Source organism: Sorex fumeus, unplaced genomic scaffold (assembly GCF_029834395.1).
Source record: "Sorex fumeus unplaced genomic scaffold, SorFum_2.1 ptg000037l, whole genome shotgun sequence".
In the NCBI taxonomy this organism is placed as follows: domain Eukaryota; kingdom Metazoa; phylum Chordata; class Mammalia; order Eulipotyphla; family Soricidae; genus Sorex; species Sorex fumeus.
Window position 1 is genome coordinate 64,161,093 of NW_026606094.1, and position 15,345 is coordinate 64,176,437.

The 15,345-nt window shown below is 45.6% G+C and overlaps 1 protein-coding gene across 1 annotated transcript in view; it reads right to left on the reverse strand.

Annotated features, from left to right (window-relative positions):
- RAPGEF5 (Rap guanine nucleotide exchange factor 5) overlaps positions 1–15,345 on the reverse strand; it is a 267,287-nt gene that overhangs the window by 63,865 nt on the left and 188,077 nt on the right. Inside the window, exons 10-11 of the mRNA XM_056118696.1 lie at positions 12,857–12,972; positions 12,321–12,409 (exon numbers count right to left, since the gene is read on the reverse strand). Of these exons, the coding sequence (XP_055974671.1) occupies positions 12,321–12,409; positions 12,857–12,972 (205 nt within the window). The remainder of the gene's footprint in view (positions 1–12,320; positions 12,410–12,856; positions 12,973–15,345) is intronic.

Consider the following 15,345-nt stretch of genomic DNA (forward strand, 5'->3'; position numbering starts at 1 on the left):
TTTGCCTCGCATGTGGCAGACCCAGCTTAGATCTCCGGCATCCCATATAGTACCCTGAGCACACCAGAGGTAATTCCTGAGTGCAGAGCCAGGTATAACCCCTGAGCACCTCTGGGTGTGGTATTTACCCCCACTCTCCTCAAAAGTATTTGAGGCTGAAATGATAGTACTGCGGGTACGGTGCTTATCTTGCATATTGCTGGCCAGGGTTTGATCCCCAGCACCCCATATGGTCCCCTGAGAACTGCCAAGAGAACAGAGCCAGGAGTTAGCCCTGAGTACTGCTGAGTGTAAACTCACTCCCTCCAAAACAGGTATTTAAAGAGAGAGCTGAGAAACAATAAGGCACTTGCCTTGCACTCCCTGAGTGCAGAGCTAGGAGTAAGCCCTGGGTACTGCAGGGTATGGCCCAATTATCACAATAGCCAGAATCTGGAAACAACCTGAGTACCTGGGAACATCCGACTGGATAAAGAAACTATGGTACATGTACACAATGGAACATTACACTTATGTTAGGAAAAATGAAGTCATGAAATTTGCCTATAAATGGAAGGACATGGAGAATATCATGCTGAGTGAAATGAGTCAGTAGGAGAGGGACAGATATAGACTGCACTAATTTGTGGGATATGAAAAAAAAACTATAAGACTAATATCAAAGGCCAGGGTAAACAGGGGCCAGGAGGACTGGTCAATGGTTGGGAATTATCACAAACGTGTGGGGGTTGTGGGGGGCAAATAAGATATAAGATAGAGGAGGGTCCAGAATGACAATAGATGGAAATGATTGCTCTGGAAGAGAACTGAGTAGGTAAAGGTTGTACATGACAATTTTTTCAGCATCTGTATTGCAAATCATAATGCCCAAAATAAGAGAGAGAGAGAGAATAAAGAGAGAGGGAGAAAGGGAGAGAGAGGAGAGAGAGAGAGAGAAGAAAAAGAGGAGAGAGGGAGAGGGAGAGGGCGGAGAGAGAGAGAGAGAGAGAGAGAGAGAGAGGTGTCTGCCATAGAGATAGAGGCAGGCTGGGGTGGGGGTGGGAATAGGTGGGGATGGGAGGGAAATGTGGGACATTGGTGCTGGGAAATACTGGTGGAGGGATGGGTGCTGGAACATTGTATGAGTGAAACCCAATCATGAATAGCTTTGTAACGTTCTATCTGACATATTTAAATACATTAAATAAGTATATTTATTTTAAAAATTGGAAATATATAGGGCCTAGAGAGATAATACAGAGGTTAAGGTGCTTGCCTTGCACACAGCTGATCCCAGTTCAATTCCTGGCACACATATGGTCTCCTGGGCATAGCCCCACAGTCCAGTGACTACTCACTGTCAGCTGTGGTCCCAAAATAAAAGCAAAAAGATGGAAGCCTATGAAGTCCTGATCAAATGCCCAAGTGTTTTTTTCAAAATTCATATGGGCAGGAGGCTTAGGGTCTAATTTCTAAATTTTTGCTTCTTGTGTATTCTGTTTTCCATTCCTCATCTGCAGATCTTCTTAAAATGAACCTCCCATATCCCTATAATATTTCTCTTGCTAAAGGCTTATGCTGGCACCCAAAGCATTAGAAGACACCATGTGGAGTAAACATGAGAAGAACCCCTCCCCTTGTTTGGGGGTAAGGGGTTAGGTCACACCCAGTGATGCTTAGGGGTTACTCTAGGCTCTGCACTCAGGAATTACTCCTGGTAGTGCTCAAGGGACCATATGGGATGCTGAGGATAGAATCCAGGTTGGCCAGTGTGCAAGGCAAGTACAATCTACCTGCAGTACAATCACTCCAACCCCACAAGAGCCAGTTTAAAGATGCAATCCAAGGTCCGAGAAAGAGAGAACACAGTGGGAAGGCATCTGCTTTGCATGCACCTGATCCAGGTTCAATTGCAACTACCACATAGAATTACCCAAGACCTGCCAGCAGTGATCCTTGAGCACAGAACTAGGTGGAAGACCTGAGCACTGCCAGGTGTGGTTCAAACAAAACAAAAAGTCAAAATAAACAAAAAATAAATTTTAAAATCCAACCTAGGGCCTGGAAGACCAATCTAGTCAGTGCTTAAAGAAGCATTCCTCAACTAGAGGAGGCCACCTGGATATCCAAGGGGCCCCCAGGGGAAAATTGTATACATGTGGCTAACATGGCACAAAGCTCAGGGGCCAACCAGTGGGATCAGGGTGGGGAGGTCACAGGACAAAACAAGTGGGAATGAGGTAAGTGAGAAACACTGCTTTAGGGCACCTGCCCTGCAAGTACTCAGGAAAGTTCAATTTCCCATTTCCACAGGCCCTGAATGTGACCTGCAGTACTGCTTCTACCATCCCCAGGCAGCAAGTGACCTCTGACCAGACCATGATGAGGTGTGTAGAACCACCACCAAATGGCTGTGAACGCTGGGGAGCCCGTGATGCAAACCCTGTGCAAACGGGGATATGTAAGAGATAGGACAGTGAGCTGGCGCACCTGTCTTGCATGCAGCAGACACCAGTTCAATCCCCAGCACTGCGTATGGTCTGGGAACACTGCCAGGAGTGACAACAGAATGCGTCTTTTCCCGCCACCCCTGTCAGCCCCCCACCAAAGGCCTGGGAAATGGCTCTAGATGGTGTCCTTTATGTGTGGGAGACCCTGGGCTGCTAGCACTACTGGGAGCAATTCCTGAAGATCGCAAGTAGTGGGCCCAAACACTCCCCAAAACTATACAAAATAACTTGTAAATGCTTTTCAATGATTCTTTTCCTTCTAAGAATGCTTTCCTGAAAAGCGCCTACCTCCTACTTACATTCTTATCCACCACACGTCTTCCTTTGCCTATTGGTTATGTGGAACGCAGACTTGCACATTTTCACTATTAATCAGCGCATGCTAATGACCTTATGCTTCAGCACAGTCTCACTTCATTTCACCTTGCTTCATTACCAACAAGAGTATTAATTAACCCACAATCTACTGGCAGTGTAAAAGCACCAATTCCCTTGTTATCATACATAATATTGCATGTTCAAAGGTGGTGTGAATAGATAAGTCCAGAAGATGAGCACCTCCAATGAAACTCACAGTCAAAATCTGATTTTTTTTAATCACTTCTCATGTGTGGCTGATATGCTTCAGCTGGAACTGGGACCTCTTCCTCCACCTCACCCCCCTTGCTTTTGTAACCTTCTTGAAGTGATTAGTTCACCTAGCGGCCATTCTGCTCACAGCTGGAAACCAAGAAGCAGGTCTTTGTGTGGGAGATTAGATGGCACTTAAGTGGCCAGCCAAGCACCTGACTGGGGTTTACAGCTGCAGCTGACTGGTAGGTTTTTACTTCAATTATGCCTTTCATCCATGATTCCCGCCACTAGACAAAAATGATCTCTGGGATAAAGCTCGGAATATAGCTGTGTTCATTTCCAGCTTCAAATGATCCCTCTAACTCTGGAGCAGTTTAATTAACGTCTCCCTCAGTGTATGGTCTGTGTCCATTAGAATGGGCTAATTATCCCACAGGAGCATCCAGACAATGGAGGGGAAGGAGGTGAAAGGCACCGGGGTGTTGAGCAATCTTTAAATGTTCAGATCTTGAAGGAGTTCCAGTGGCTTTTGGTCTAAGTCTTTTTCTTTCATTCTCGAGGAACTGTGAAGAAAATTTCTACGCAAATCTAATGATCTCTTTCCTTGGTCAATATTGGTTGATAAATTCTCCCCTTGTTTCAATCACAGTTCTCAAACAGATTTCATTCTCCCTTTTAGTCATCAGGAGAGGAGCAGAGAGAACTGCCACAAAAATCAAAACAGACTAAACAGAATGTTAGCACGTAGACCACATGGCAGAAGTGAAGCCATGTTCTAATTTAGCACCTTTCCTCCTTGTTCAGTCTGAAGGTCGCTTTGGGGGTTTTCACTGTCTCCGCAGAGAGCTGATCCAATTCTCCCGTCTAGCTGGAAGTGAACCCTCAAAGAACAGTGAAGCACTTGCCTGACTCTCCGTGGCACCCAGGACCGTTGGTGGTGGCACCAATGAGTGTATTTAGTCTTTCCTTGAGGTTGCTATAAGCATGTAGTAATGAAATTAACCCAATGTTTAAAAGTAGCAGTTTTATAAGACTTTTTCAAATAAGTGGCCCCTCAAGTGACCACAGAGTCCCGTAATTTGTCTTCAAGGAAACTATTCAGAATTTAAGATGACAAAAGGTTGCTATTCAACATTTGGGGGGGGTGGAGTGTGTGGGGAGGCACACCCAGAGGTTCTCAGGGGTTACTCTTAGTTCTGTACTCAGGAATGACTCCTGGTGGAGCTCAGGGGACCACATGGGATGCCAGGGATGGAACACAGAAAGGCTGTTTGCAAGGCAAATGCCTTACCTTTGTATTATTTCTCTGGCTCCTAAACAGTTCCATGGATGCATAGACAACTATTTCTAGCTGTAGCTTGTCTATCTGCAGGACATTTCTTTCTACCTAAGATTTTGTCTAGCTTTTTGCATTCCCCTTCACCCCTCATTTATATTTATTTCTGTTACTTCTGGGCTTTGTTGAACAAGAATGTAAGGTCCATACTAATGTTTTAAATTATTGTAAATACATGAAAATATCCTGTATTTCTCTCTCTCTCTCTCTCTCTCTCTCTCTCTCTGTGTGTTTGTGTGTTTCAGGACATACCCAGCTGTGTGCAGAGCTTACTCACTCCTGGTTCTATGCTTCTGACTTACTCCTGGTGGGCTCAGGCACCATATGGGATGCCAGTCAGCTGTGTGCAAGGCAAGCACCCTGCCCACTGTACTATTGCTCTGGCCCCTCTCTATTTTATAAGATACGTGGGTACAGTTATCCTAGACCAGTGCCAGTGATATAATAAACCCCATTACCCTAATGGCTCTTTGACTCTCACTACTAGAATATAAACCCCATGAAGATAAGGAGTACATTTTGTTTATGGTTACATCTCCACATCTAGAACACTGTCCACATTTTTTTTAAAAAAAAGTCAAAAGATATTTGTGGAATGAAAAAAAATTTCTAAGCTATTCACTTAGGCAATGAAGATATTGAGCAATTAAAAATGAACTGTTAGATGAAATTTTGCCTTCTGCTACAAGATGGCTAGACCACAGGGTGTCAGGCTAAGCAAAATAAGTTAGAAGGAGACAGATACCACATGGTCTCACTCCTAGATGGTATGTGATGAATAAGAGAAGAGACAGCAGCCAATGAGAGCAAGCCCTTAGACACTGGTGAAGACAATGCAAACAATGTACCCTTGTAACACAAAAACATTTACATGCAAACAAATACTACTACAGTAAAATATCAATTAAGAAAAAGAATGGTGGGGGGAAAATGAAACTGGAAAAGGCACAGTTATATTTTATTACAGATGCAGCAGGTAAAGCTGAAAGGGAAGAAATCAGAACGAGTAAGCTGGTATAAGGGTGGGGTGAATAGATTCATTAGCAGGGGAAACTGCTGTTTTTTTTCTGCCACAGACTGTTTTTGAATGTCTCCAAATGGCCTGGTAATATAACTCGGCAAATGAATTTCACCAGCAGATGATAAATCAAAACTATTCTCTGGAAATGTCATAGTGCAATTTCACAAAGGCACTTTAAAAAGTTTCCCGTTGGCAAGGTTATATACACAGCTAAATCATCATCAGGTATGGTCACTGAGCTTGGGTTCCAAGTTTTATACCTCATCAACATTTTAAAGGCTCTGGGAGGCTGACGGAATGCAGCCATATCAAGCAACATGAGATTAGACCAATGAGGCTGAGTCCTTGTGCAATGACTCTGGGATGATGGCTTCCACATAAAATGACCACAAAGTGCTGGAAGTTGTCAGTATGGATTTTAAACACTTCATGTCTAGGATGCTAAAGTTCTGGGACCTATTTGGAACGAACCAAGGGTGCTATAGAGCCTTATGATCTGAGAACTGGAGCAATCATGTGCTGTATGGCATATTCAAGGCTCTAGGCTGGTTTATTAATGAGACCCCGATCTGGGACTCAGGGTTTTAGCATCCTCAGCAGGATTTTTTTATTTCTTGAAATAAAACATTTTTTTTTTAAATTTCTTGAAAATGTTTCTTAGAGAAACAGCATTTGGAGCCATTTGGAGTCTGGAGGATCACCCATCACCCAGAGATGTTTGTCGTGAGACAAAGAGTTTTGTCCATACTGCCATCACCTCCTCATTCCAAAAGTTGAGAAATCCAACAGCTGTATGTCTTATACCTCTGCTGCCTCTGAGTGTCTCCTTTCAAAAGCACTTCACCGGAAGGACCTACAGTGCAGATTGTGAATTGAGAATCTCCGAGGCTGCAGAGGCTCTAAGGCCGCGATTCATGTATATGAGGCTGGGGGGAGAGGGGAGGCAGGTGGAGAGGGAAGAGGGAAAGAGACCCCTAACAGTCATAGGGAAAGACGTAAGTTCAGCTTCTTAGGAACGTGGCCCACATCTATAAAGATAAGAAAGTAAGGCAGAGCTAATACTCTGTTTCCATGGCACTTATACCTTGCTGCATGCTAACACCACTTGGGGAGCTGTTAAAGTCTATAAGGCCTTGGCCCTAACTCAGGTCAACAGAACAGAAAATCTCTCTAGAAGGGGAAAGGGGAGTCCTCGGAATTTGTATATTGATGTGGTTTTTGTTTTTTGTTTCGGAGCCCATGTTCAGGGCTTACTTCTGACTCTGCACTCAGGGATCACTCCTGGTAGGCTTAAGGGACCATATGTGGTGCTGGACATCAAACCCAGGTGGGCTATGTGCAGGGCAAGTGCCCTACTTGCTATACTATCACACCAATTTCCCATATTTTGATATTTTAAAAAAGTGCTTTGTGTATTGCTCATTGGCAGCCAAGGATAAAATCCACTGGTATCTTTGTTACCTGACCCTACGAAAATAAAATAGAAAAGTACAGGGGCTGAGGAACTAATAAGAGTGGGTAGGGTACTTGCCTTGCAAGCAGCCAACCCGAGATTGATCCCTGACATGCCATATGATCCCCTAGCTTGCCAGGGGTCATCTCTGAGCACAGAGCCAGGAGTAGACCCTGAGCACTGCCAGGTGGGGCACAAAAAGAAAACAAACAAAAAGTACAAGATAATCCTCCGCATATTAATCATACAAAGTCACAGTGAGACTTGCATTATCTAAAAATGTCTATCCTTAAAAAGCTTTTGTCCTGCAGAAACCATGTTGCTACTAGATTATTACAGTCTTGTGACCTGCAAGCAACCTAGAACAGAGGGACAAACCTCTCTCCAGAAGTTCTAAAAGGTGAGGAAATCAAGGAAGCTCCCTTAAATTGTCTTTGATCTTTCTGGGGACCAGAGAAACATTCTTAAGTTTGGTTCACCAGAGTTATGCATTTACTGGACTTGTTGCTGGCAGGCAAGAAGATGAGGACATTGAAAAAAAAATCAGGTTCCTTTCCCAGTTTTATCAGTGTTCCATGAGTGCAAAGCTTGACAGAAATCCATAAGGTAGCAATGGAGATTGACTCTGAACACGACAGCTGGAGCCAGCCCCTCCTGTCATGTGCCCAGGGCACTGCCAGAGGTCGCTGCCCAATCACCACAGTAGAAGATGTGCTGCTCAACCTCCCACATGCCAGTGACAGCAGCTGCCATCTAGCACCCAGGGGCCCAGGACGTGTGCAAGTCAGCCAAATTCTAAGAAAGCAGGTTAGCCTTAGTAAGAATCAGTGGATAGGCTTTACCTGGCCCTACCATCCTATTTTCTATTTCCTTGTTTTACTTGGAAACCTATAATCAGAAGTACATGTACTTCATGAAGATGGAAAAGAATAAGGTAAAAGAAGGGGAAGGGGAAAGGCACAATTAACATTTGTATTTTTCTCTGCTGGTCTCCCTAACACCATGTCATAGTGCAGATTTAGAATAAAAAAAAATCAAAGATTTTTCTCTGCATAACCCATTGAATACAAAGTTTCCCCTTTGCTTTGAAACAGAAATCATCATTCCCTATGAATAATCTCTAAACAAAATGCAATTTCTCTTTTCTAAGGAAGGGAAAGGGTTAACTAGGAGGAGGACCCCCTGCCAACTCAGGGCTGGTTAGTCCCAGCTGCCCTGGCCAGCTCTGCTATCACTTCTGGTTTCTTTCCTTCTTGCTTCCTTGTTAATTCTCCTGGCGCAGCAGTGCCCAGTGATGGCTGCCCTACTTCTGGGCAGATGAGAGATGAAAGGCATTGCTGCTTGACATTGCTCTAACAGTCCAAATGTTTCAAGTCAAAATCTGAACCTTGAAAAAAATGAAAAATCTTTGAAAACAGCCTTAGTCATTTTCCACCTCCACAATTCCCTGTCCAGTTACCAGACTCAAATGGCTTATCCATTTTAAAGAAATTAAAGAATTAAGCCCTTCCCTCCCTCCCTCCCTCCCTCCCTCCCTCCCTCCCTCCCTCCCTCCCTCTTTCCCCTCCCTCCCTCTACCTCTCCCTCCCTCCCTCTACCTCTCCCTCCCTCCTCCCTCCCTTACTCCTTCTATTCTTTCCTTTCCCAGTGATGAATGACTTCTCATGCTCACCACTACCATCAAGAAAAAGGTACAGATGTAGGAGATGATAAAAGTATGGTAAATGTTGTGTGGATCAAAGCACTGCTGGGAATATCAGTAGTAGGCGGCTTCTAATCATCTCTGCAATGTTTGCTTCTAAAACTCACTTTGGTTTAGAGATGGAATATGGCATCAAGCATTTTCTATGTTGAGTATTTTTCTATATGTAGTCTTTGTTTGGGGCCACACCCATGAGTGCTTGGGGGCTGCTCCCTATGTGGCCATAGTGTATGTGGGGGTAGAGGGTCGGAGGTGAGGGGTGGGGGTTGATGGGGGAAGAGGAGGGCCATTTTTGGTTCAAGAACCATTCTTGATTCGAGCAGAGGCTGGATCCTGGGACTCCTACATACAAAGCCTGTTCTCTAGCCCTTCAAGACAGTTACTGTATTTTTCTGTTTGTTTGTTTGGCGTTTTGGGTCACATTCAGCAATGCTCAGGGATTACTCCTGGTTCTGCACTCAGAAATTACTCCTGGCAGTGCTCGGAGAACCATATGGGATGCAGGGATCAAAACTGGCTTGGCTGCATGCAAGGCAAACACCCTACCCACTGTACTATTGCTCCAGCCCCCAGTTATTCTATTCTTAACTTGAGACCCAATAGAAATAAATGATTCTTACAGCCCGGGCATTTTATTTCCTATTCCATGCAATAAAGTAGACTTTCATCCACCTGCATAGGTTCTATCAATGAGAAATCACTTCAGTTTGTCCTTTGTGAGCATCAGAGAAGGCCTGCTCTATCGAAACTTTCACCTGCATTTTCACAATGAAGTGACTGGGTGGGAAAGAGATGGGAATGTACTCCTATCTCCTGCTCAGTTAGCTTCCCTAGCCTCTGGTGAGTACAGGAATAGAAGATGCAGAACAGACGTACCAGACTCCAGGACCATGCTATTTCCTCCCAAGAACCCTTTCCTCCCCATTGCCATCGGGCCATGTGGATGGCGGCCATATGGTTGCACTTGGCCCCAGATGGCTCCATCTCCCTAAAAGGGGAGCTCAAGAACATAAAAATGCTGCTGTATACTTTTATTGCAGCCCCTTCTCATTTTCCTCCATCTGTCTTCCATATGTTTGTGCAACTCTATTAGACTCTTGCACACACAGGCCCTTTATGAGGAGGAATGCCAGCCGGCCCGGGAAGAAGAGGTAAAATTCACCTCTGGCCACGAAAGGGGGCCTTGCTGACTTTAAATATGTGATTCCTTTCGGATTCAAACCAAAAACATGCTTAAAACTACGCATCTTTACTAGGCATAAAACATTTATTTGGTCTTATATTTCTTTAAATGCTATTGACCAAAACCTGCCTGGCTCCTGTTACTTTTTCTTTATGTGCTTGCTGCACGTGAAGTTTTGAAGAACAATATGTGACTTTTGCTTTGGCATGCACACTAGGTACATATCCACCACTTTCTAAATTTGATATTTTCATAAAAGTCTCTGTCTTTTTTTTTTCCTGGCCTTTTGGGTCACACCTGGCAATGCACAGGGGCTTCTCCTGGCTTTGCACTCAGGAATCACTCCTGGTAGTGCTTGGGGGACCATATGGGATGCTGGGAATCAAACCTGGGTTGGCCGCCTGCAAGGCAAATGCCCTACTTGCTGTGCTATTGCTCCAGCCCCTAAAAGTCTCTGTCTTTTGTTTTGGGGCCATACCTGGCAGTGTTCAAGGCTTCCTCCTGGCTTTGTGTTTAGGGATCACTCGAGGTTGGACTTGGGGGAGCATAGGGGGTGCTGGGAGTTGAATCCTGGTTGGCTGTGTACAAGGCAAGTGACCTACCCCCACCATACTGTCACTCTGATCCCCATAAAACTTTCTTTTGACCAGAGGAAAACTTGCTACTGTGTTTCCCCCTCAAGTGATAGTGTAGAAAGTCTGAAGTTTAATGCTTGCTTCAGCAAATGCAAAGGAAATGAGAAGAATGAGGTGAGGCCAGATTGGCCAGCCTCCTCCTACAGGCTAAGGTTGTTCCATTGAGCTCGGTCCTCCGAGCTCTGCTGAGTGCATGACCCAAGTGACACATTTGGTCTCAGGGCTGCTGTAATTGAGTAGAGAGCAGGAATAATAGTCACTAGACCCTGTGCACAGCGCCATCTCCCAACAGGGTACTTACTCAGTTACTGTCATCTCATTCTCTGTGTTAAACTGTAAACTGGAGAAGGGTGGGGGGACACCCAGACCATTCTTCTCCCAAAATAAATGATAGAAAGATAAAAAGAAAATCAGGTATGGTCCAAGTACTTTGAACCCTTATGAATATGACCTATTGTACTATAGAACAGAACTGAGGTGCTATTAAAAAAGAAAGCATTCAACCTCTCAAACCTATGCTTAAAGAGGTCCTTCAATGGCCCATTATTTGTCTAAAATCCAGTCCGAACTACCTGAGTACAGCAACCTGGGGTCTAGTCCACGAAAAATGATGCCCACTTCCATGATAATTGTATCTGCTGAAGCATAACATGGGGATCGGGTTCAAATGCACAAAATATGACTGTAGATATAAAAGCACCCCAGCAAAATGTTGTAAGAATATACTTTTCTCTGATCTTGTTTGCCTAAAACTAGCAACTATTGATCCCTCCCCACCAAAACACAAGGAAAATAAAATGTTTATTTGAATTTTGAGACCAAACAGTAATGTTACTACAACATATTCAACTGGGTTACTGATTTTTTTAAACCCACATACACATTTTTGTTTCTTCAAAAATGTCCTTTATAGAGTAATATAGAGCCAGGCATCAATTATGTTCAGACAAAATTACTGACATGCAAGGAAACTCCGCTCCACCTACACTTATCATTTCACAATCCTTTTCGCTGGAGAGACACCTAACTACGGATTTGCCAGCACTAATACCACAGCTGACTGAAGCAATCAATATATTACAAAATGTGGGCATCACAGCATAAAGAATATTTCAGTCAAGGGATCAAGTTATAGAATTCAGGCTGCAGCCAGGGGTGCGTTCGTTAAAAATAATATCTCTAGGCTGGAACAAATGACAGATTCTTGCTGGGAGATGCAAGTGCTAACCTTTCCTTGATCAAGGAAGTAAGCTGGTCTTTTAGTGGATGCAATAGTTGTATTTCCAGGAGCACAAAGGTAAAACAGCTCACTGGTCTCCAAATTAAATAGAAAGGGCCAGAAGTCTGATGGCCCCAGACCAGCGAATTGTAATCTCTGCTCAGAAAAGCTACGTGAACCATATTCAACACAGCAGGGCTTGCTCTGAGCAGTTTGGAAGCCACTTGGGAAAAAAAAAAAAGCAGAAGTTGCTGCAGAACTCAGTTGCTGAATAGTTGCTCTGACTGTTCATCTTTGCTGGGGAGGCTACTCCTCCAAGTTCAGGGGTTCCTACAGGCCAGGGGAAGGCTACCCACCTCCCCCGCTCCAAGCCTTCCTGCTGAACGCTGGCTGTAGAACACTGGCCTCTTGCCAACTGCCTTTAGGTGCAATTTGGTACAAAAATTCCCTAGCAAACAAGAACATCTGCCTTAGTCTCATTTTCTTTGTACAGCTCCGACCCAAACAGCTGCTCGCATCTCCATGTGTCCATTTACTGGATTGAAACAAAACAGCAAGAGGCCAAAGAGAAGACTCGCAAAGCATATGCTCTTTCAAGCCCACCCTGGCTTCAGCCACGGGGGCGGGGGTGGGGGGGGGGAAGCCTTGCCCCAAGGCCACGGATGAGGGACGCCCGGAACACCCCCCACCCCCCCACCCCTTGTCTTACCTGTTTCTTTGTCCTGGACTTCTTCCAGGTGCAAGTCATTCAAAAGATGCTCCAAAATCTTCTCCGGGGTCCCGGACACCACCACGTATCTGTCAGAGAGCAGAGAGTCCACGGAGTCATCCTCGGTGGACGACTGCGAGCGGCTGCTCCACTCGTCGTCCTCGTCCTCCTCGTCAATGTATTTGAAATAAGGCACATCGAAGGTCGGCGGGGGCAGCTCGCGCTCCAAGAGCGCCGCCGCCTCCTTCCGCTCCAGATGAGGGTCGGAGACCCTGAGCCGGGAGCTGCCCATGGCGCGCCGCGACTAACAAAGGCATTCCCCTACAGGCCCCGGGAGCTTGCCATCGCTGTCCTTCCACGGGGAACCGAGTCCATCTGGCTGCTCCGAGCTCTGCAGTCAGCTAGAAAGCTCGAGAGGCGGAGAGAAGAGCGGGAGGGAGGGGAGAGGAGGTAGAGAGAGAGAGAGAGAGAGAGAGACAGGGAGCGCGCGCGGGCGCAGGCGAGCAGCAGCGCCAGCCAGCCCGGTGCGAACTCACCTCCAATCGCTCTCCTCGCCGCCCGCAGGGGGGGCCGGGCCGCTGCCCTGCACTTTCTTCAGCACCAGCACGTTCTCCTCTTGCTCTCTAACCTGCACCCTGGGCGCCTCCTCGTCCTGCAGTGATGGGTGGGGGGAGGCAAGAGAGAGAGAGAGAGAGAAAGAAAATTAAAAAGAAAAAAGAAAAAACCTAACCAAACCTTTATTATTTGTTTTCCCTTTTCACCCTCATTTAAAAAAAATGGTTAGTTAAATTCGGGGAATCTGGTCAGGAATCTCCCTCAGACGCTGCTACGTTTATGAAGCATTAGAGATGGAAAGGCTTTAAAGAAAACAGCAGATTAATGGGAATTAGAAAAAGGGGATTTAGAGAATTTGCTTTTTTAAAATCTGAATTTAGGCACTCCCAAGTCCCCCCACCAACACAAAAGGCAACCTACTGATTGACTATATCCAATATTTTGTTTTCCTTGGTTAATTAAACATTCACGGTACTAAACTTGGAAAGTCATTGGCAACTTCAAAGCAAATGAGGAGCAAACTAATGACCAAGCCCTAGATCAGCATCAGGTCCTGCCCCTCACTTCATAGCCCAGCTCTAAAGGGCAGGCAAAGAATGACCCACTCCGTCCTGTCCTTCTGTTCATTTCCTTCCCACACCTGAAGCCTTCTGGTCCCTGATGCTCTTGCTTTGCCAGAAAACACCCAAACACAAAAGCAAACCAAATTTCCTCAAAGACCCTGCAATTCGAATCTAGGCCCTGGCTTTCTTCACCTCCACCCCTTTGTAAGAGCAGAGCAGGCTGAGCCATCACTCATTTCTGCACACACAGCTCTGGCGGCCTGCAGAGGGAGGGCAGGGGAGTCGGGCTCCCTGCTGATCCAGCAATGCTTAGCGTGCAACCCTCCCTGGGGTGTGTGCCTCCAGCCTGCCCCCTGCCCCGTGGTGAGCAGGAGGCAGCCCTGGAAGGAAGCAGGCAAGGAGACCTGGTGGCAGTCTTTCTGAGAACTGGCAAAAAAAAAAAGAGAAAGCAACTGAAGTTGCTTGCAAGTGAGCTTCAATTGTGAAGGGGGATATCTTAGGGTTCCTAACATACAGTTGCTGCTGCTAGAGGCAGAAAACCCTACCTAGGTATCAATGTAAGATTCTTCCCCCAATAGATACTATGAACTAGGTCCATTGTGCTAGGTCTGTCTGACGTGGTAATCAACCTCTCCCTCCCTCCCTCCCTCCCTCCCTCCCTCCCTCTCTCCCTCCATCCTTTCCTTCCCCTCCCTCCCTCCCTTCCCCTCCCTCCCTCCCTTCCTCCCTCCCTCCCTCCCTCCCTCCCTCCCTCCCTCCCTTCCTTCCTTCCTTCCTTCCTTCCTTCCTTCCTTCCTTCCTTCCTTCCCTCCTTCCCTCCTTCCCTGCTTTCCTCCCTCCCTTCCTCCCTTCCTCCCTCCTTCATTGTTTTTGTTTTGGGGCCACACCTGTGGTGTGGAGGATTAAGCCTTGGAGGCCAGCAGCCAGCATGCTCCAGTCCTCTGAATTCTCCTAAGAACTTCTCCTAAGAACGGGAAGGTGCTAATCTGGTTATAATTCCCAGCCAAATCAGAGATTCAAATATGGTCTCAGTACCCACTGTCCTGATTCCTAAGAATCAGAGACTGAGTCATTTGAGACGTCTAGGATCCACTTAAAAACAAACAAAAAAAAGATTAGTCATTCCAAACAGCAGCACAATTTCACGATCATTCTTTTCCTAATCTTTCAGTGGTAAATAATTTTTCTATGTAAAGCTGATGTATTACATCTCAGCAAGGTCACGCAGTTACTGTGACAATTAATGCTGGATATTCATTGTTAAACTCCCGGAGGATGGTGGTGTCACTCCTGTAACATGAATACCAATGTATAATTGCCATCTCTCCTTGCTCCAAAGGGGGTTCTTTTGTTATCCATGTGATTGAAGGGAGGGGTACATCTTGGTAACTAGGGAGAGGGGAATAAATTGAACCCACCACCACTAGGGAAAAAAAAAGGCAGAATGGAGGTGGGGGCCTGAGATCTCCATTCAATAACAAATTCAGTAACAGATAATTAGCAAACAACAGATCTGGAAGAACAACCACTTTCCCTGGTTTTGCTCTCCTTATGAGCTAGTTCTCATTTGATATGAGCCCGCTGTCAGGTTGAAGTACATCTCACATCCTTTGTGCACGTGATATATGGCATTATTAACTTCCATGGGCCGCGCGCATACATATGGATGGGAAGGCTTTACCGACATCTGTGTGGCTAATATGTATCGCAGGGATGTGCAGAGCGCAGCCACACTCTGTTGGGCAGAGGGAGAGCTGCATCATATTGACGTACTATCAATAGCACCTTATTGCTCAGTGATAGCTCCCATTTCAAAAACGCATTACAAAAAAGAAGAGGGCAAAAATAATGAAGCGAAAAGCTGATTATCACAGAAAAAGAGATGAAAGTTATCTAAAATTGCCATG